The 19,199-nt window shown below is 47.8% G+C and overlaps 1 protein-coding gene across 4 annotated transcripts in view; it reads right to left on the reverse strand.

Moving 5' to 3' along the window:
* Window positions 1-19,199, reverse strand: part of TIMELESS (timeless circadian regulator) — a 42,769-nt gene that overhangs the window by 9,188 nt on the left and 14,382 nt on the right. Inside the window, exons 2-26 of one of the 4 annotated variants that reach the window (XM_008003667.3) lie at window positions 13,845-14,002; window positions 13,543-13,696; window positions 13,308-13,422; window positions 13,151-13,213; window positions 12,803-12,904; window positions 12,149-12,301; window positions 11,263-11,396; window positions 10,668-10,755; window positions 9,909-10,085; window positions 8,694-8,911; window positions 8,351-8,454; window positions 8,037-8,206; window positions 4,998-5,132; window positions 4,745-4,896; window positions 3,474-3,571; window positions 3,261-3,384; window positions 2,951-3,152; window positions 2,526-2,671; window positions 1,788-1,873; window positions 1,581-1,698; window positions 1,409-1,491; window positions 1,034-1,176; window positions 647-818; window positions 497-565; window positions 256-374 (exon numbers count right to left, since the gene is read on the reverse strand). In XM_008003667.3, the coding sequence (XP_008001858.3) occupies window positions 256-374; window positions 497-565; window positions 647-818; window positions 1,034-1,176; window positions 1,409-1,491; window positions 1,581-1,698; window positions 1,788-1,873; window positions 2,526-2,671; window positions 2,951-3,152; window positions 3,261-3,384; window positions 3,474-3,571; window positions 4,745-4,896; window positions 4,998-5,132; window positions 8,037-8,206; window positions 8,351-8,454; window positions 8,694-8,911; window positions 9,909-10,085; window positions 10,668-10,755; window positions 11,263-11,396; window positions 12,149-12,301; window positions 12,803-12,904; window positions 13,151-13,213; window positions 13,308-13,422; window positions 13,543-13,696; window positions 13,845-13,941 (3,222 nt within the window). In that variant the 5' untranslated portion in view covers window positions 13,942-14,002. Of the gene's footprint in view, window positions 1-255; window positions 375-496; window positions 566-646; window positions 819-1,033; window positions 1,177-1,408; window positions 1,492-1,580; window positions 1,699-1,787; window positions 1,874-2,525; window positions 2,672-2,950; window positions 3,153-3,260; window positions 3,385-3,473; window positions 3,572-4,744; window positions 4,897-4,997; window positions 5,133-8,036; window positions 8,207-8,350; window positions 8,455-8,693; window positions 8,912-9,908; window positions 10,086-10,667; window positions 10,756-11,262; window positions 11,397-12,148; window positions 12,305-12,802; window positions 12,905-13,150; window positions 13,229-13,307; window positions 13,423-13,542; window positions 13,697-13,844; window positions 14,003-19,199 lie in introns of all 4 variants that reach the window. The other 3 variants (XM_008003665.3, XM_008003664.3, XM_008003663.3) reach the window with 3 other exon arrangements.

A 19,199-nucleotide genomic window follows, 5' to 3' on the forward strand; every position in this document is an offset into this window, starting at 1 on the left:
CAGTCTGGAAGACGGATTTAGGGGAAGGGGAGATTAGAGAGAGGAAAAGAAGACTAGCAGAATGGTTGTTGCAGGAATCTTGGTCAGAGATGACAAGGCAATGAGGAGGATCGAGATGACAATGAGGATGATAAGGAAGACCACCATGACAGTGAGGAGGACCATGATGGCGACTACAGTGAGGAGGAGGAGGAGGAGATGTATTTGGAAATAGGACTAACACGCCTTGGGTGACACTCTAACTGGCATATTTACCTGCTCAGAGGCGGGGGGCCGAACCCCTAGCTTGCGCAACAGCTGCTGAAACTGTTCATTCTCCATGGCTTCCTCATTTTCCTCTGTGAGTGGCACCAATGGAACTGCCTGGGAGCAGCCTAAGACAGGGTGAACGGTCATATGGTGAAGCTATAAGAGAAGAACTGGTCCTCCATCCCATGACCAGGTAGGTCTCCAATAGCCTCCAGGGCTCTCCTAAAAGCGTCATCTGTCCACTCACCATCCTCTTCCCGATCATCTGCTGCTCGGATCAGGCAGTGCTGGAGCCACAGGAGCGGGGTAGAAAAGCCTAAGGAAATGAGGGAAACTTACATTTGACCCTACTCCCAAGCCCTCCACCTGAGACACCTCTCCCAGCCAAAGTCCTCACCTTCCTGATGCAGGCTTTTACCAAGGTTTTCAGTTGAAAGGACTAAGCTACCCTGGACTTCTTCTGCTTCTGAGCTCCCTTCTTCATCCTCCTCGCTGTCTTCCTCGGGCAGGTTTTCCTCTTCTTCCAGATCTTCCTGGCAAAAATCTTTCAGGGACTCCACTCCATTTGGCTAAAATTCATTGGGGGTTGGGGGAATGAAAATGAAGGCAACATAAGGAACTTAGTGGAGTCTCCTGGTTCCTGACCCCTCCCCGCACCGCACCCGCTCTCTGAGAAGGACCTGGTCAGAACAGCCTCAGGCAGGAAGAATTTGGGTGGACTGCTCCTAAGGAGCATTTCAAGGGGAGCGGGCCCATGCCAGCAGAGCCAGGGTCAGACTGTTACCAAGATGGAGGATGCCAACTTTTTCCGCCGTTTCTTGTACAGCTCCCGCCGCTCAGCCACCAGCCCCAGAGCCAAGAGTTTATCCACTATTCGGGCCCGTGAGCGTTTGGCTGTGATATTCTTCATGATATGACCCAGGACATCTATAAAAAGCGAGCATGTGAATACCCAAGGGCAACAGGGGAAAGAGATGAGTAAAATAAATAAGAGGTCTCTGGAAAGAGGGTAGCTCAATTCATCCAAAAATGACCCTTACAAATATAGTAAGTGAACAGAAGGGATGGGAGAATCTTTCCTTGGGAATAAAAGACAGCCCCAAAGAAATGGATAGCTTGGCTTTCATCTCAAAGGTCCCCTGAGTTCCACCTCACTCACCATCCGAGTCCTGGAATTCCTCAAAAAGCCGCTGCAGCTCCAACTCCTGATCCCCCGTCCACAGTACAATATGGGTTCCTTTCCTGATTAGGAAGGGGTCAGTGGAAGAGGAAGCCCAGGAAGTGAACACGCGTCCCTATCCCAATAGCCTCCAAAGCATGCGCCTCCCTACCTTTGGAAGTCTTTGACACTGTCAGCCAGTCCCAGCTGTACCAGATGGTGGATGATCTGCTTGCGTGTTCGAGGAACAGTATTCAGGTGAGCCAAGATGGCTTCCACCACATCCTGCCCTGGCATGGGGAATGACTGAGGCAGTAAAGAAGGTCCTGCAGCTCAAGCTGCACTCCTCACAAACTTTCCAGATCTCAAGGCCTCTCACCTTCCACGTCCTTATGGGCGAGGTACAGCTCCCGAAGACGAGCCTCTTCTTCGGGGCTCCATGTAGGCGCTCTGCGACTCAAAGACCTGAATGGTGAAAGGAGAAACGGAGCATATAGGTTCTTGGCCCAAAAAGAGGAGACCAAAGGCCTTCTCTGATCAGTTCTGAAAGGAACAGGAAGGACGAGGCAGGTAACTGAAAGAGGCCAGCCGAGAGAGGCCTACAGTGTGCCTCCTTCCCCTCACTTTCCTTCCACGTAAGAACCTAAAAGTCAAACTAAGATTTTCCAGGTTGGGCCAGTGGAACCCTGACCATTCTGACTCCAGGGGCTAAGAATATTATGGGAAAAAGAGACTAAGTGTGAAAGGAGAGGGGCTGAGACATTAAGGGAAAGAAGACAAACATTTCTACAAATCCTCATGGTTTCCCAGCACGTTTTGGGAGAGGTCGCACACGGACTCCCTCCGGGGAACCACCCAGCTCCCAACAGTGACCACCTCTACGGAGGCTGGTGACAGAGAAGGAAACTAGATACACAGTAGACTTAGGCTCCAGTCCCTGTTCCTCTCTTGGATAACCTTAGGTAAAGCATTTCACCTCCTGAGCCTGTTTTCTCACCCATGACAGGGAAAGAAACAGTGGGCTAAATGACATGCAAGCTCTTACAGCTTTAACATTCTGTGACTCTGCATCATACTTCCCCTACCCCCACCCATCCTTTGCCAACTTCAAGCTCACCTGTCATCCAGGGAGCCATAGCCCTCAGTCATCTCTCGAACCACAGCTGTGTTCTTCCAGAACAACAGTTCCACAAAGGCTTTTTGGTTGACTGCGGCCAGTGCAAAGAATTTGCCCAGGATGTATTTGGCAAAAGTCACTAGCTCCTGTAGGAGAAGGGGGTTACTATGAGGCCTCTGGTCCAATGCAGACCCGAACCTGGCCCTCTAGGTATTTTCTCTATAGCTGTTCCCAGCTGCCCCCTCCTCACTCACTCTCTTCTGTCCTTCTCCATGCAGCTCCCTCAACCTGCCTGTCTACTTTCTCATTCTTTTCCCATCTCCCAGCCCTTGACACCTCTCAGCACCTTCTATCTCCTGAAGATTATTAATTTACCTGAGGGTTCCCATACCCTTCTAAACCCCCATTCCTTGTTACTCCCTCACTTTGTAGGCTCCAGCAGCAGGGTCACTAAGCAGACGATTGAAGAGGCAGAAGACTGACAGCTGAAAAAGTAGGGCTTCCATTTTGAGGTCATGGGCCAGCCGGTGCAGCATCTTCACAATGCAATGGTTAGTGTGAGCACTATTCTGCTGGTAGCTCCGCAGCAGCAGCACATAGGCTCGAATGACAGTTGAACATGCAAAGCTGCACCAAAACAAGGAAGGAGAGGATGTCAGCATAAGGAAGACATAGCTCATCCTCACAGCTGCAAAATCGCCACTCTAGGACCAACTCAGGCCTCTCAGCCCGCACCGTTTCAGGTAGTCCAGAAAATTAAATTCTTTCTCCGACACCTGGACCACTTGCAACTCCTCCTCCTCCTCCTCCTCCTCCTCTTCTTCTTCCTCTGTCCCACATTCCTCTGGGCCCTGCTGCCCTATAGACAGAGGGAGGATTACTGAGTCTCTGTTATGTTGGTGCTAGAAAAGAGCTGGAAGGAGACAGATGTGAAGGGTGGAGACTTACGGGGAAGTGGAGCAGACAGGATTTGTTTCAGCAACTGGATCTCTTCCTCTGGAGAAATGTCTTGAGAGCCAAACACATCTCCTTCAGGCCACACCTCCCTGGAGCACAGACAGAAAAAAGGCTTTACCCAGGGGAAATCTGGCTTTAAATTTATAATTTGAAGTAGAAGAAGGAATTTAGACATTTCTTTTGTTGGCCAGAAAGAAAATGCAAACTGTTACCTCAAATGAAACAAAGACCCCAGGGAAAATTTTCCTTATAAGCCACAACTCAATAAAAATCAGGTAAGAACAAAATGTAAACAATCTAAATGTTTGACACCTGGTTGAACAAATGTACGTATTCACACAATGGTTTTTTTTTTTTTTAGACAGAGTCTCGCTCTGTTGCCCAGGCTGGAGTACAGTGGCACGATCTTGGCTCATTGCAAGCTCTGCCTCCCAGGTTCACGCCATTCTCCCGCCTCAGCCTCCCAAGTAGCTGGGACTACAGGCAACCGGCACCATGCCCAGCTAATTTTTTGTATTTTCAGTAGAGACAGGGTTTCACCATGTTAGCCAGGATGGTCTCGATCTCCTGACCTCATGATCCGCCCGCCTTGGCCTTCCAAAGTGCTGGGATTACAGGTGTGAGCCACCATGCCTGGCCCACACAATGGTGTTTTAAAGCCATTAACAATTACGGAAACATATCTGATGAGAAATAATGTTCACAATATACTGAGAAGTGAAAAATTACCATAAATCAGCATGTATGTTATTTCATTTTTGTAAAACAAGGTATATATAATATTTTTACATGTAACGGAGGAAAAAATCCTCTGCATGGTTACTCATCAAAATGTTAATGATGCTTATCTTTGGCTAGTAGAATTAAAGTAAGTCCTCCCTTAATGTCTTCAATAGGTTCTTGGATACTGCCACTTTAAGTGAAACAATGTATAACAAAACCAGTTTTTTTCCTCTTAATATTATAAGAAACCTGCTGTAGGTCATTTCACTCAAAGTCGCAATTACCAAGGACTTATTGACGATGTCAAGTGAGGATTTGCTTTATCTTTATTTTTTTCTCAATTAGCTATGCTTTTTAAATGTTTTTCGAAAACAAACAAAAAAACCCAACAAACCAATCAAAACGCCCCAGGAGTCGGTCGGTATAGAGTCCCAGAGCCTTGATGAGATGACTCTCTTTTGAAGACTGAGAACCCTGTACCACAGTGATGGCCTCCTCCTTTCCCCAAAGCCCAAGAGGATAAGCAGCAGGGTTCTTACCGGGCAGACCTCAGGAGAGTCAGGGCCTGTGGGGCCTGGCCAGCCAGGAGACAGTCTTGGATCCGTACCATGGCTTCTGCCCGCTGCTCCTCCACTGGCACCTCTGAGGCCGCATCAAAGGGAACCATGGAGTCTATGCTGAGCTCAGGATTCTAGAGATGGATAAAGCTATGGGAGCGGAGGGGGTGGAAAACCCAGATTGTATACCCAGAGTACTATTCTCAAAAAAGACAGAGTGTCTGTAACCACCTACCTGGGCACAGCATTGCAGCTGCTCAGCCAGGGCTGGCCACATAGCCTCCAGTTCTTCTGGGCTAGATGGGACATTACCAGAAACAGTGGCCTGGTCTAGGACCTTCTTCTTCTTCCTTCTCTTCTTTCGTTTGTTCTATGGGGAAAGAATTGTATTAGGATGTCAAGAGAGCTAAAGAGGCCTTTTCCCCATCAGTGTCTTTTCTATTACAAAACTAATTAACTGGACATTCACAGAGTGCCCATTATGTGCTATCTATTGGTAATAGAAAGCAATAGTGAACAGCATATTTCCTTCCCTTTGAGGAGCTTTTACTCTAGTGGTGGAGACAGGAAGTAGAAAGGTAATTACATTAGAGTGTGGATAAGAGCTACAATGTGAGTAAGCATAAGATGCCATGGCAAAAATCCTGACCCATTTCCTGAGTTCAGAGGTTTGCCAAAAGCAGTGTTATCTCAAGAGGCCTATAGAATAAGCAGATGCTATGAGGATCAAATAAGACATATGGAAAAGCTTCATAAAATGCAAAGCACTATGTAAATAAAGCCTCTAATTTTTTTCTCCTGAAAAGTAGGACAGCCAGGCGCAGTGGCTCACACCTGTAGTCCTAACACTTTGGGAAGCCTAGGCAGGTGGATTACTTGAGGTCAGGAGTTCAAGACCAGCCTGGGCAACATAGCGAGATGCTCTCTACAAAAAGTACAAAAATTAGCCAGGCATGGTGGTGTATGTCTGTACTCCCAGCTACTTGGGAGGCTGAGGCAGGAGAATCGCTTGGGACTGGGAAGCAGAGGGTTGCAGTGAGCTGAGATTGAGCCACTGCATTCCAGCTTAGGTAACAGAGCAAGACCCTGCAGAAAAAAAAAAAAAAAGAAAAGCAGGAGTGACTCAATACCCAAATCCTGCTTCTCCCAAGTCAGGGCTATGAACCAGTCTTTGGTGTGGGTACTCAAAAGTCAAACAGGATGAACTGGGAGGCCCCTGAAGGTCATGTTCCATTAAAGAACTTACAATCAAACACACCAAATGTTAGGAGCATGAGTTTTAGAGTCCAGCAGATCTGGATTTGAGTATTGAATTAGTATTACTAACAAGACTTTGGACAAGTTGCTTAACCACTTTGGGCACATGTGCTACTGTGAGGATTATATGAAAACATCAGCACAGTGTCTGACACATAGTAAGTGCACAATAAATGATAGTACCTAGTATTACAGATAATACCACAGAGCCCTGAGTGCAAAAAATATCCTTTAGCAAAGTCTCATTGGTACTACTGCATCTTTCAAATCCAGTTATGACAGAATTTTAACCTGTGGCAACTAGAATTATAGGAAGGTTCTGGTACAAAAATCTGCTGTTGTGTTTTTTTTGTTTTTTTTGTTTTTTTTGAGACGGAGTCTTGCTCTGTCGCCCAGGCTGGAGTGCAATGGTGTGATCCTGGCTCACTGCACGCTCCGCCTCCCAGGTTCAAGTGATTCTCCCAACTTCAGCGTCCCAAGAAGCTGGGATTACAGGTGCGCACCACCATGCCTGGCTAATTTTTGTATTTTTAGTAGAGACAGGGTTTCGCCATGCTGGCCAGGCTGGTCTCGAACTCCTGACCTCAAGTAATCTGCCCACCTCAGCCTCCCAAAGTGCCGGGATTACAGGCATGAGCCACCGCACCTGGCCCAAAATCTGTTTATACAAAGCAAAGTCCCTGTGTTTCCAGGATACAAATTCCGTGGGGTTTTCATTTCACATTCATTTTTAATGTGAACCAGTAACTTTATTTTTCAGAGATAGGGTTTTGCTCTCGCCCAGACTGGAGTGCAATGTCTCAATCACAGCTCACTGCACCCTCAAACTCCTAAGCTCCAGTGATCCTCGTGCCTCAGCCTCCTGAGTAGCTGGGACTGCAGGTATGTGCCACCTTGCCGGTGAATTGTTTTTTTTTTTGAGACAGAGTCTTGCTCTGTGGCCCAGACTGGCGTGCAGTGGCATAGCATAATCTTGGCCTACTGCAACCTCCGCCTCCTGGGTTCAAGCAATTCTCATGCCTCAGCTTCCCAAATAGCTGGGACTACAGGTACGTGCCATCATACCCAGCTAATTTTTGTATTTTTAGTAAAGAAGAGGCTTTGTCATGTTGCCCAGGCTGGTCTCAAACTCCTGGCCTCAAATGATCCACCCACCGTGGCCTCCCAAAGTGCTGGGATTACAGGCATGAGCCACTGTGCCCAGCGTGTCCTAGGCTTTTCACTTATTCCACTTTGGGTTCATGGACAACTGTTACAATCCCAACTTTATAGATCTGGAGACCAACACAAACAGCTTGAGCTTATTCCAATAATAACCAATACAGGACTAGATTCCAGACCTTCTAAAGTTCAATTTAAGGCTCTTTTTGTGTTGCTGTTGAGACAGAGTCTCACTGTGTCACCCAGGCTGGAGTGCAGTGGCATGATCTTAGCTCACTGCAATTCCCACCTCCTGGATTCAAGCGATTCTGTTTCAGCCTTCTGAGCAGCTGAGATTACAGATGTGCGCTACCACGCCTGGCTAATTTTTGTATTTTTAGTAGAGACAGGGTTTCACCGTGTTGGCCAGGCTGGTCTTGAACCCCTGACCTCAAGTAATCTGCCCACTTCGGCCTCCCCAACTGCGGGAATTATAGGTGTGTGCCACCGTGCCTGGCCGCAACTTAAGGCTCTTTCCATCTCACCACAATGCTTTCAAGGTATAACCACAAAATGCTGCAGTATAATTATTAAACTCTAAAATTATGAATCCCCAGGGTTTTTGTACTTGGCACTTGGTAGGTGTTCAATAAATGTTTCCTGACTGAACTAAAATATTTATGGCAGATCAGAGATTATTCTAATGGGAGAAGGAAACTGTGGTAGACTCACACTGGCCAACACCCACAAACCTCTTGCTGTCATAGCTCTGAGCAGATTTAACAGATGAACTTAAGCTGTACAAACTGTGAGAAGAAAGCCCCCTTTCCTTGACTCTCCCTCACAGCTCTTTCTACGTCATGGGGCTGCCCAGTACCTGCACCACCAGGTTCCCACGGCTCCGACAGAACCGCTCCAACATTTTGAGGAAGAGGTGGGTGGTCTCCACTAAGTCACGAAGGAAAGAACGGGGCTGGCATCTCTCATCAAACTTTCGAAAAAGTGTCAGGAATAGTTCTCGGTACTCCATCACATAGAAAATATTGTCTAGGAATGGGGAAGAGAAAGGGATGAAAGGGCTATTCTGGAAAGCCTGGAAAAGGAGAGATGGATGAAGCTGGGACTGGGAAGAATGAGATTCTCATCATGAGATGGGATAGGATGGGATCGGGGACCAGGCCAGGGCCTCACTCTTGATGATGCGGCTGCTCTCCCTCACAGCCTCATCTGGGGATAAGTCCATCTCATTCACTGTTGCCAGCAGCTCCTGATAGGCCTTCAGAGCTAAGTGCATCCTGAGAGTTGAGGGGAAAAGGTGAAATGGAGGACAACTTAGGGCAATGGCCCATGGAAACAGCAACCTCCCACGGCCAAAAAAAAAAAAAAAAAAAATGTGCCACCCAAACCAAATTTCCTAGCCAGTCCTTGCTCTCCAGACTGACCACTTAAACCCTGAATCAGGGAAAAAGCACCAGCCAGAATTCAAGCATTCAGATCCCTAGCTCACTCTAACTCCAGTAACCATCCCACTCACCGGCGTGCCCAGGAGGCAGCTTCCTTGCGGTCAGTCAGCATCATCTCGTAGTAATTAGTGAGGTTCTGCTCAATGAAGTGGAAGGTGCGGACACTGAGGGTCTCAGAAACTAGGCCTGGCCGGAAGGAGGCAGCTCGGTTGAAGGCCATGAAGAAAGCCAAGGCCCACATATAATAGGTCTCATCATGCTGCTGAGCTTTCTCCCGAAGCAGGTGATCCTAACATTTAAAAAAGAAAAAAAAAGATCATCGTGACTTCAGGGCTTCCAACTTCTTCCTTCCTGTCCTATGATGATGGAATGGATGCTGGACACCATTGTCATCATTTTTTTTCTTTTTGAGGCAGAGTCTTACTCTATTGCCCAGGCTGGAGTACAATGGCATGATCTCGGCTCACTGCAACTTCCAGCTCCCAGGTTCAAGCGATTCTCCTGCCTCAGCCTCCCGGGTAGTTAGGATTATAGGTGCCCGTCACCATGCCCAGTTAATTTTTTGTATTTTCAGTAGAGATGGGGTTTTACCATGTTGCAGGCTGGTCTCAAACTCCTGACCTCAGGTGATCCACCTGCCTTGGGCTCCCAAAGTGTTGGTATTACAGGCGTGAGCCACCGCACCTGGTCTTTTTTTCTTTTTTTTTTTTTGATAGTCTCGCTCTGTCATGATGAGGCTGGAGTGCAGTGGTGTGATCTCGGCTCACTGCAACCTCTGCTTCCCAGGTTCAAGTGATTATCTTGCCTCAGGTTCCCGAGTAACTGGGACTACAAATGCACACCATCATGCCGGCTTTTTTTTTTGTATTTTTTTTCGTAAAGATAGGGTTTCACCATGCTGGCCAGGTTGGTCTCGAACTCCTGACCTCAAGTGATCCGCCATCTTGGCCTCTCAAAGGGCTGGGATTGCAGGTGTGAGCCACCACGCTGGGCCACCGCTATCATAATACTCTAGGATCCACAATTTCCAACTCTCTCCTGTTCTCCCTTTCCTCTCCCTCTGAGGCAATTTTTCCAGAGTCTCTTTTGTCATGCCAGGAGCCCACTCACTTCTGGCATTTTCACTATCTCTCAGGGACATCCTAATTATATATGCTTCCCACCTCCTAGTCCACATTCCAGGGGCAGCCTCCCCGAGCTCCTCCCCACCTCTTACCCACCAACAGCTGCATCATCACCTGTCTATTCCATTCCTGATTATCTCCATATCCTTCACAGGTTCTCACCTTTACTGATCCCATGAGCCGGTTGTAACAGTTCTCCAGGAACTCAGAGCAGAAGTCTTTGAGGAAGAGCCTCACATTGAGGGCAGAACGGCGCTGAATGGACAGCTCTCGGGCGGCCTGGCGACGTTTAGGCACCTTTTTCGGCTGCTTTCCCAAATCTGAACTGTAGTTTCGTAGCTGGGTGTGTCGGTTGGGGGATTAGAATTACTCCTAACTACCACCTTCCCCTTGCAGCTCTCGTCAATTTTCTCAGAAGAAACTAATTTTTGTTTTTGTTTTAAGACGAGAACTTGCTCTGTCACCCAGGCTGGAGTGCAATGATTGAACTCCTGGCCTCAAACAATCCTCCCACCTCAGCCTCCCGAGTAGTTAGGACCACGAGCGAGTGCCACCATGCTCAGTTAGTTTTTTTTACCTGTTGTAGGGACAGGGTTTTGCCATGTTGCCCAGGCTGATCTCGAACTCCTGGGCTCAAGCAATCCTCCTTCCTTGGCTTCTCAAAGTGTTAAGATTACAGGCATAAGCCATTGTACCCAACCTTTAATTTCTTTTTTTTTTTTTTTTTTTAGAGACAGGGTCTTGCCATATTGCCCAGTCTGATCTTGAACTTCTGGGCTCAAGCAATCCTCCTGCCTCAGTCTCCCAAAGTGCTGGGACCACAAGTGTGAGCCATCAGGCCCAGCCAAGAACTCAAGATGATTACCCTGCTTAAGCTATGCAACTCCACAATGTTCCCACTCCAGATGTAAGAATACTCACATTGTGAAGGCCTTTGTGAAAGATGAGGTCCCTCTCCCCAATGGATTTCAACCCCTGGACGATATACGAGCCCCCAAATCGAGAATGCCTGCAGAAGAAACAAAAAGGTCCAAAGTGATTCTTCAGTTCTCTGGAAACTTTATCTCCATTCTCTATCATCAGCACCTTGGAGCAAATTAAAACTACAAAATGTTGGTCAGGCACGGTGGCTCACACCTATAATCCCAGCATTTGGGAGGCCGAGGCAGGAGGATCACCTGAGGTCAGGAGTTTGAGACCAGCCTGGCCAACATGGTGAAACTCCGACTCTACTATAAATATAAAAATTAGCCTGGCATGATGGCAGGCGCCTGTAGTTCCAGCTACTGGGGAGGCTGAGGCAGAAGAATCGCTCGAACCCAGGAGGCAGAGGTTGCAGTGAGCAGAGATCGTGCCAGTGCACTCCAGCCTAGGTGACAAGAGCAAAACTCTGTCTCAAAAAAAAAAATAATAAAATAAAATAAAATGTTACTCAATCACCCCACCTTAGAATTTGTCTCCTATGCCCTCAGCATTCCATGATGTAGGAACAAGAACCTGCCTCTCTGTCACTCACCTGTTGCCTCGCTGGAGGGCTCGAGTCTTCTTTTCTGCCATCTCTCGCTGGCGCAACACCTCCAGTTCTGCAACATCTGCACTCCGCTCCTGAGCTAAGCGTCCCTGCCCTATCCCCGCCAGCTGCTCGGGGTTCTAGATTGGAACAAAGAGGGAAGAATCAAGAGGACAGTCATTCCTTATCCTGAGTTCACGCCTACTGGGCATGCAAAGAGTGAACAAAATAGAACCCCATTAATGGGGCACTGTGCTGTCGTTCTCCCTTATCTGAGGGGGGATATGTTCCAAGACCCCCACTGGATGCCTGAAACTGCAGACAGTACTAAAATATATATATGTATACATTCGTGTATATATATGTATGTGTATACACACATACATAGAACATGTACGTTGTATGTTTTATAGAATGTATATATGTTCTACATACATGTTATCAGAAAAAATAGAACATGTATACATATATATACACACACGTTCTATTATGTTTTTTCAAACTGATAACCAAGATGGCTAGTACGTGACTAACAGGTGGGTATACAGTGTGGATATGCTGGGCAGAGGGATGATTCACATCTTGTTCAGGACAGACAGGGACAAAAGATTTCATCACACTACTCAGAACAATGTACAAGTTTAAAACTTCTAAAATGTTTATTTCTGAAATTTTCCACTTAATGTTTTCAGACCACGGTTGACTATGAGTAACTGAAATCAAGGAAAGTAAAACCATGAATAAGGGGGTACTACATGTACTCAAGACATGGCTACTCCCGCTGTCACCTGCCTTCCCCAAATAATGCAGCCATTATCACAAGAGCAATTCTGGCTGTACAGCAGAAAAATACATGGGTGGAGGGGACTCGGACAATAGGCCAGGGTCTCACCTGGTCACGAAACATAAGGGAGACAATCTCTAGCACATGTAGGCTCCATTGCTGCTCAGCAGACGAGCTGGCCAGAAAGAGGAGCAGGTCGTCCAGGCCACTGAGGTGAATCGCCCAGAGAAGCTGGTCATGGACACTGGCGTCGTCATCAATCTTCTGAGCAGTGAGTGGTGAGGGTAGAAAGGGAGCTCATTCAATCCCACTGCCCTGCCTTGAAGCTCTCCAACTCATTCTTTGACCAAGCCTCCTCTCCCAGACTTGTCAGAGGACAGAATAGTCCAGAAGGAGCAGCTTGGCAGGGCACAGTGGCTCACGCCTGTAATCCCAGCACTTTGGGAGGCCAAGGCAGACAGATCATGAGGTCAGGAGATTGAGGCCATCCTGGCTAACACAGTGAAACCCTGTCTTTACTAAAAATACGAAAAAAAAATTAGCCAGGCATAGTGGCGGGCGCCTATTGTCCCAGCTACTCAGGAAGCAGAGGCTGAGGCAGGAGAATGGCATGAACCCGGGAGGCAGAGCTTGCAGTAAGCCGAGATCGTGCCACTGCACTCCAGCCTGGGTGACAGAGCGAGACTCTGTCTCAAAAAAAAAAAAAAAAAAGGCAGCTCAACCTAACCATGCACAAGAACACAGAATACCCAAGATGCTCACCTTCTCCTGATCAAGGTCAGCTGGGACATGGAGAATATTTCTGACCAGCAGTAGGATCCGCTCAATCAGCAGGTTGTCTTCCTCCTGCCGTTCCTCCCAGCCCTAATCAGAAGAGAGCAAGAGGAAGAGACTCCCTGTGGAAGGCAGGCAGCACGTACCCTGGCTGGAAGACCAGGCACAGAAGAGAAGCAGGATTAAAAAGAGAGTTCAAACAGTAATGAGGTAGCCAGAGACTATGGATCGGACTACCATATCCCCAAGGACTGGGACCATATCTCAGCATCTCCTCCTCCACCCGGAGAAGGTGCAAAGTGCTGTCCCATGGGATCCTGTAAGGTGAAGACTCACCAGCTGCAACAGCTCATACAAGGTTTCACTGAGGACTCCAAAAGCCTTCTCACTGGCAAAGGCCTGTGAAATAGGGAACTGGATCTTAAGTAGCAGTCATCCACTTCTTCACCACTGCCCCATATTCCACCCTAGGGACTCCAAAGGAAAGCCTCACCTCTTTGTAGGCCTGCAAATAAGTTAGCACCTGCAAAAAATGGTGCCGAAAGCTGGGTTCCTTAGGCAGACTGCCAAAACAGAGCAAGGCTGGTTGTGTCAAGTTCACCATCAGTCTGGGAGACAATGAAGGAGAGAGAAGTTGTTAAGTTTCCTTACCAGCTCAAACGCCAGACCTATCAGTTCAAACACCAAAGGCTGGCAGGTGGCGAAAGTTTAAAAGCTAGGGAGGCAACCTGATAACAGCATCAAAGAGAGGCTTGTCCTGGCGGTGCTGGGTGAGGATGGGCAGAAGGTCGCTCTGTAGGATCTGGGCTGCCCCCAGTTGCTGCCGCACATCTCGTGTCTCATCCTCATGCCTCAAATAGCGGATCAGATCCTTCACACTCTCTTCAGAGACAGAACAAAACATGCATATGGAACCTTGGAAGAAGCTCCATCCAGACCCACATGATTTTCACACCCATGGTTTGAGAAATTCAACAGACCTCCTTAATTCAAGCAAATTTTTTTCCTGTTTCCTCAAAAAGGTACTTACCTAAGCAATCTGGTTCCTTGTGGTAAGTGTCTCCCTCCAAGTACCCAAGGGCACTACATGTGGCTAGAAGTTCACAGTTCATCATGTGCAAGTCCATACATCAGTGGACCAACCAATAGAGAAGGAAGTGGAGAAACAGGAGACAGAAATGACGAGGCCTGCAGAGATAGAGAAAGATTAAAAATGTAAGTTCCTCTCCATGAAAAGAAGATAGGAACAGGAGAAGGCCCTAATGCTCAGAATATTCTGAACAAGATCCTCAAATGTTTGACTTTTGTCATGACCAAAAGTTCTGCTCTCAGTCCCAAGGAAAGTTTTAAATTATGGCTTCTACCTGATCAAAACCAAAGAGGCTCCAGCCTATGAATTAAGCACCTGCCCTGGCCAGACACGGTGACTCACTCCTGTAATCCCAGCACTTTGGGAGGCTGAGGTGGGCAGATCACCTGAGGTTGGGAGTTCGAGACCAGCTTGACCAACATGGAGAAACTCTGTCTCTACTCAAAATACAAAATTAGCCAGGCGTGGTGGCACATGCCTATAATCCTAGCCACTTGGAAGGCTGAGGCAGGAGAATCGCTTGAATCCAGGAGGCGGAGGTTGCGGTGAGCCGAGATCATGCCACTGCACTCTGGCCTGGGCAACAGAGAGAGACTCTGTCTCAAAATAAATAAATAAATAAATAAAATTGTTAGACCCTGGCGGGGCACAGTGGCTCATGCCTATAATCTCAGCACTTTAGGCGGCCAAGACATGATGATCATTTGTCCCAGTGTTCAAGATTAGCCTGGGCAACACTGTGAGACCCCATCTGTACAAAAAGCCAAGTGTTGTGGCACACACTTGTAATCCTCCTACTCAGGAGGCTGGGGCGAGAGAATTACTTGAGCCTAGGTGTTTGAGGTTGCAATGAGCTGTGATCACACCACTACATTCCAGCCTGGTCTACAGAGTCTCTGGAAAAAATAAATTGTTCAAACCTTGTCACCCTCCACTTTCTGTGGCTCTTCCATGCAGACACAGCTCTGATGCACCACAGGAATTAAAAAACCGAGCTCTGGCCATACAGTGATTCCAGCAAGGATCTAATACATCCCAGGAGCCCTGAGGCTTCTGAGACACTGAGAATGTGTAGAGAAAGGTCCTTCACTCTCCTCTCCAAAGTTACTCTTAAACCTTGGTAATCTCAGTAGAAATCAGCATCTAACAGAACAGGTGAGGAGAGGGAGTGAATAGAAACTGGTACATTCCCTATCACTCTCTCACAAAGAATCATCTCCCTTAAAAAAAAAAAAACAAAAAAAAGACACAGGGTTTCACTCTGTTGCCCAGGCTGGAGTACAGTGGCATGATCATAGCTCATTGTAACTTCGAATTCCTGGGCTCAAGCAGTCCTCCTGCCTCAGCCTCCTGAGTAGTTATGACTCTGGGCATGTGCCACCACGCCTGGCCTTGTAAAACATTTTTGTAGGCCAGGTGTGGTGGCTCATGCCTGTAATCCCAGCACTTTGGAAGGCCAAGGCAGGCAGATCGCCTGAGGTCAGGAGTTCGAGACCAGCTTGGCCAACATGGTGAAACTCCATCTTCTACTAAAAATACAAAAATTAGCTGGGCGTTGGCCAGGCCCGGTGGCTCATACCTGTAATCCCAGCACTTTGGGAGGCCAAGGCAGGCGGATCACGAGGTCAGGAAATCAAGACCATCCTGGCTAATCACAGTGAAACCCTGTCTCTACTAAAAACACAAAAATTTAGCCGGGTGTCGGTGGCGGATGCCTATAGTCCCAGCTATTCGGGAGGCTGAGGCAGGAGAACGGCGTGAACTCGGGAGGTGGAGCTTGCAGTGAGCCGAGATCGTGCTACTGCGCTCCAGCCTGGACTACAGAGGGAGACTCCGTTAAGAAAAAAAAAAAAATTAGCTGGGCATGGTGGTGGGCGTCTGTAATCCCAGCTACTTGGGAGGCTGGGGCAGGAGAATTGCTGGAACCTGGGAAGTGGAGGCTGCAGTGAGCCAAGATTGTGCCACTGCACTCCAGCCTGGGTGACAGAGCAAGCCTCCATCTCAAAAAAAAAAAAAAAAATTGTAGAGATAGGGTCTCACTATGTTGCCCAGGCTGGTCTCAAATTCCTAGCCTCACGCAATCCTCTCATCTTGGCCTCTCCAAGTGTTGAGATTACAGGCATGAGCCACCTCACCCACCCTCATCTACCTTTTGTGAAGCATGTCCCCACTTTTCTTTTAAGAAACAGGATTTCACTCTTACCCAGGCTGGGGTGCAGTGGTGAAATGATAGCTCACTGCAACCTCAAATCCCTGCGTTTAGGCAATTCTTCTGCCTTGACCTGCCAAAGTGTTGGGATTACAGGTGTAAGCCGCTGTGCCTAGCCAAGCCTTGGAACAGGGACCAAATTAAGAAGCAGACACCAGGCCAGGTGCAGTGGCTCACACCTCTAATCCCAAAACTTTGGGAGACCAAGGCGGGAGACTCACTTGAACCCAGGAGTTTGTGGGCAGCCTGGGTAACAGCTTAAGACCCCATCTCTACAAAAAATAAAAAATTGGCTGCCATGGTGGCACATCCCTGTGGTCTTAGCTAATTGAGAGGCTGAGGTGGGACAACTGCTTGAGCCCAGGAGGTTGAGGTTGCAGTAAGCTGTGATCATACCACTGCACTTCAGCCTGGGTGACTGTGAGACCTTGGGGAAAAAAAAAAAAAAAAGAAGAAGAAGAAAAGAAAAGAAAGACCCCTAAACTCTCATCAGATAATCAAGTAGGCACAGATCTACAATCCTGCACATTTCAGAACTTGACACTATAATAACAGATACACATACACAAACACATGGATTTTTTCTTTTGAGATAGAGTCTTGCTCTGTAGAGTGGCACAATCTCGGCTCACTGCAACCTCCGCCTCTTGGGTTCAAGAGATTATCCTCATCAGCCTCCTGAGTAGCTGGGGCTACAGGCACGCCCAGCTAATTTTTGTATTTTTTTTCTTTTGGAGACAGAGTCTTGCTGTCTCCCAGGCTGGAGTGCAATGGCTCAATTTTGGCTCACTGCAAGCTCCGCCTCCCGGGTTCACGCCATTCTCCTGCCTCAGCCTCCCAAGCAGCTGGGACTATAGGCGCCCGCCACCATGCCCGGCTAATTTTTTATATTTTTAGTAGAGACAGGGTTTCACCGTGTTAGCCAGGATGGTCTCGATCTCCTGACCTCGTGATCCGCCCACCTCGGCCTCCCAAAGTGCTGGGATTACAGGCGTGAGCCACCATGCCCAGCCCTAATTTTTGTATTTTTAGTAGACATGGGGTTTCACCATGTTGAGGATGGTCTTGATCTTTTTTTTTTTTTTTTTTTGAGACAGAGTCTCGCTTTATTGCCAGTCTGGAGTGCAGTGGCGTGATCTTGGCTCACTGCAACCTCTGCCTCCCGGGTTCAAGTGATTCTCCTGCCTCAGCCTCCCAAGTAGCTGGGACTGCAGGCGCCCGCCACCATGCCCGGCTAATTTTTGTATTTATAGTAGAGATGGGGTTTCACCATGTTGGGCAGGATGGTCTCAATCTCCTGACCTCGTGATCCACCTGCCTTGGCCTCCCAAAGTGCCGAGATTACAGGCGTGAACCACCACACCCAGCCCACATTACATTTTTTACCCTATTACTCCACAAAATCAGGAATAACCATCAATCTTTCCTTTGACACCTTCAGCCACACTGCTCTGTCCTTGGTAGCATCCTCTAAAAAGATCTTTCCTGGCTCACATACCTACCTGTAACCCAACTCCACCCTGTTCCTTCACAGAAGATAGGTAGCAGCTTCCAAAGGACGAAACTTTAATGCCTGATGCTCTCTCCCTGCATTTATACAACTGGTCTACTTCTTCAGGTTGCTAGCTATCCCTCCACCCCTACCCAGTGTTATCCTATTTTCTAACTGCTCAGCCCAGCCATAAATTGAGCCAGTAAAACACTCACTGAGTGAGCAGAACTGAAAGGAGACTTCATTTCGTCATCCTTTCTCAGGCACCTGCAGACCCTGAAACCTGGGCTCCAGTGAGGTAGGTTCAGTGTATAAAATCCCTGATTCTCTGCAAAGATACATCCAGCTTTTTTAGAAAGACTACTGTGTGTATGTGCACATAAGCATGCCCACACACACACACACACACACACACACACACGTTGAAGGGCTTCCCTGTGTCCTCTCTCCAAGGAAGCTGACAAAAATAGACAACAGAGCTATAAACATGCTGCGTCAGCACATACTCTTCAAAAGGAGGCACAAAATCATACTTTGGCACTAAAAGGTACAAAATGATAAAGTCTTCTAATAGCAGAGACAAAGCCATATCTGGGAAGGCTCCCAGACAGATAACCTCACACGGTCCTGCCTGCTACCCTCCCCCTTTATCTTGGTTCCTCCAGAGCAGACCAATCTAAAATTCAGTATTTGTAAAAATGGCCACAGCAGAGGACCCAAGCCTCTATTTTCAACATACCACTTTACCTGAAAGGCAAAAATAAGAGGCTGTAACAGCCATCCCTGCTGGCTACCAAAATAAAAGGGAGGAGAGGCTGGGCACAGTGGCTCACCCCTGTCATCCCAGCACTTTGGGAGGCCAAGGCAGGTGGATCATCTGAGGTCAGGAGTTCGAGACCAGCCTGGCCAATATGGTGAAACCCCATCTCTACTAAAAATACAAAAATTAGCGGGGCGTGGTGGCAGGCGCCTGTAATCCCTGCTATCCGGGAGGCTGAGGCAGGTGAATCGCTTGAACCGGGGAGGTAGAGGTTGCAGTGAACTGAGATGGCACCACTGCCCTACAGCCTGGGTGACACAGCAAGATTTTGTCTCAAAAAAAAAAAAAAAAAAAAAAAAAAAGGAGGAGGAGAAAGGAGATAGGAAAGAAGGGGTCCTGGCAGATGCCAGAAAAGAAGAGGTAATGGAAGAGACTCAGGACTTCCAGTTCTAATCCTTCTGCAGTTTTGACAAAACCAGGCTGTGGAGCAACACGCAAAGCAGAGGAAAAAATGGGTTAGACAATCTATCGTAAGCTCTCAGATCAGGGTCACAAGGCAAGCCTGCAGCCTTGGGCCCACATTCACTGGAACTGGAATAAGAGTTTTCAACAGGAATTCCAGCTCTCCCTGGTAAAAACAACTATTTTAAAACTCGGCCGGGCATGATGTCTCATGCCTGTAATCCCAGCACTTTGGGAGGCTGAGGCGGGTTGATTGCTTGAGTCTAGGAGCTGGAGACCAGCCTGGACAACATGTCAAAACCCCGTCTCTACTAAAAATACAAAAAAGAAAAAAAAGAAACCCCGTCTCTACTACCAAAAAAAAAAGAAAAG

The sequence above is a fragment of the Chlorocebus sabaeus genome, chromosome 11 (genome assembly GCF_047675955.1).
Source record: "Chlorocebus sabaeus isolate Y175 chromosome 11, mChlSab1.0.hap1, whole genome shotgun sequence".
Taxonomy (NCBI): Eukaryota; Metazoa; Chordata; class Mammalia; order Primates; family Cercopithecidae; genus Chlorocebus; species Chlorocebus sabaeus.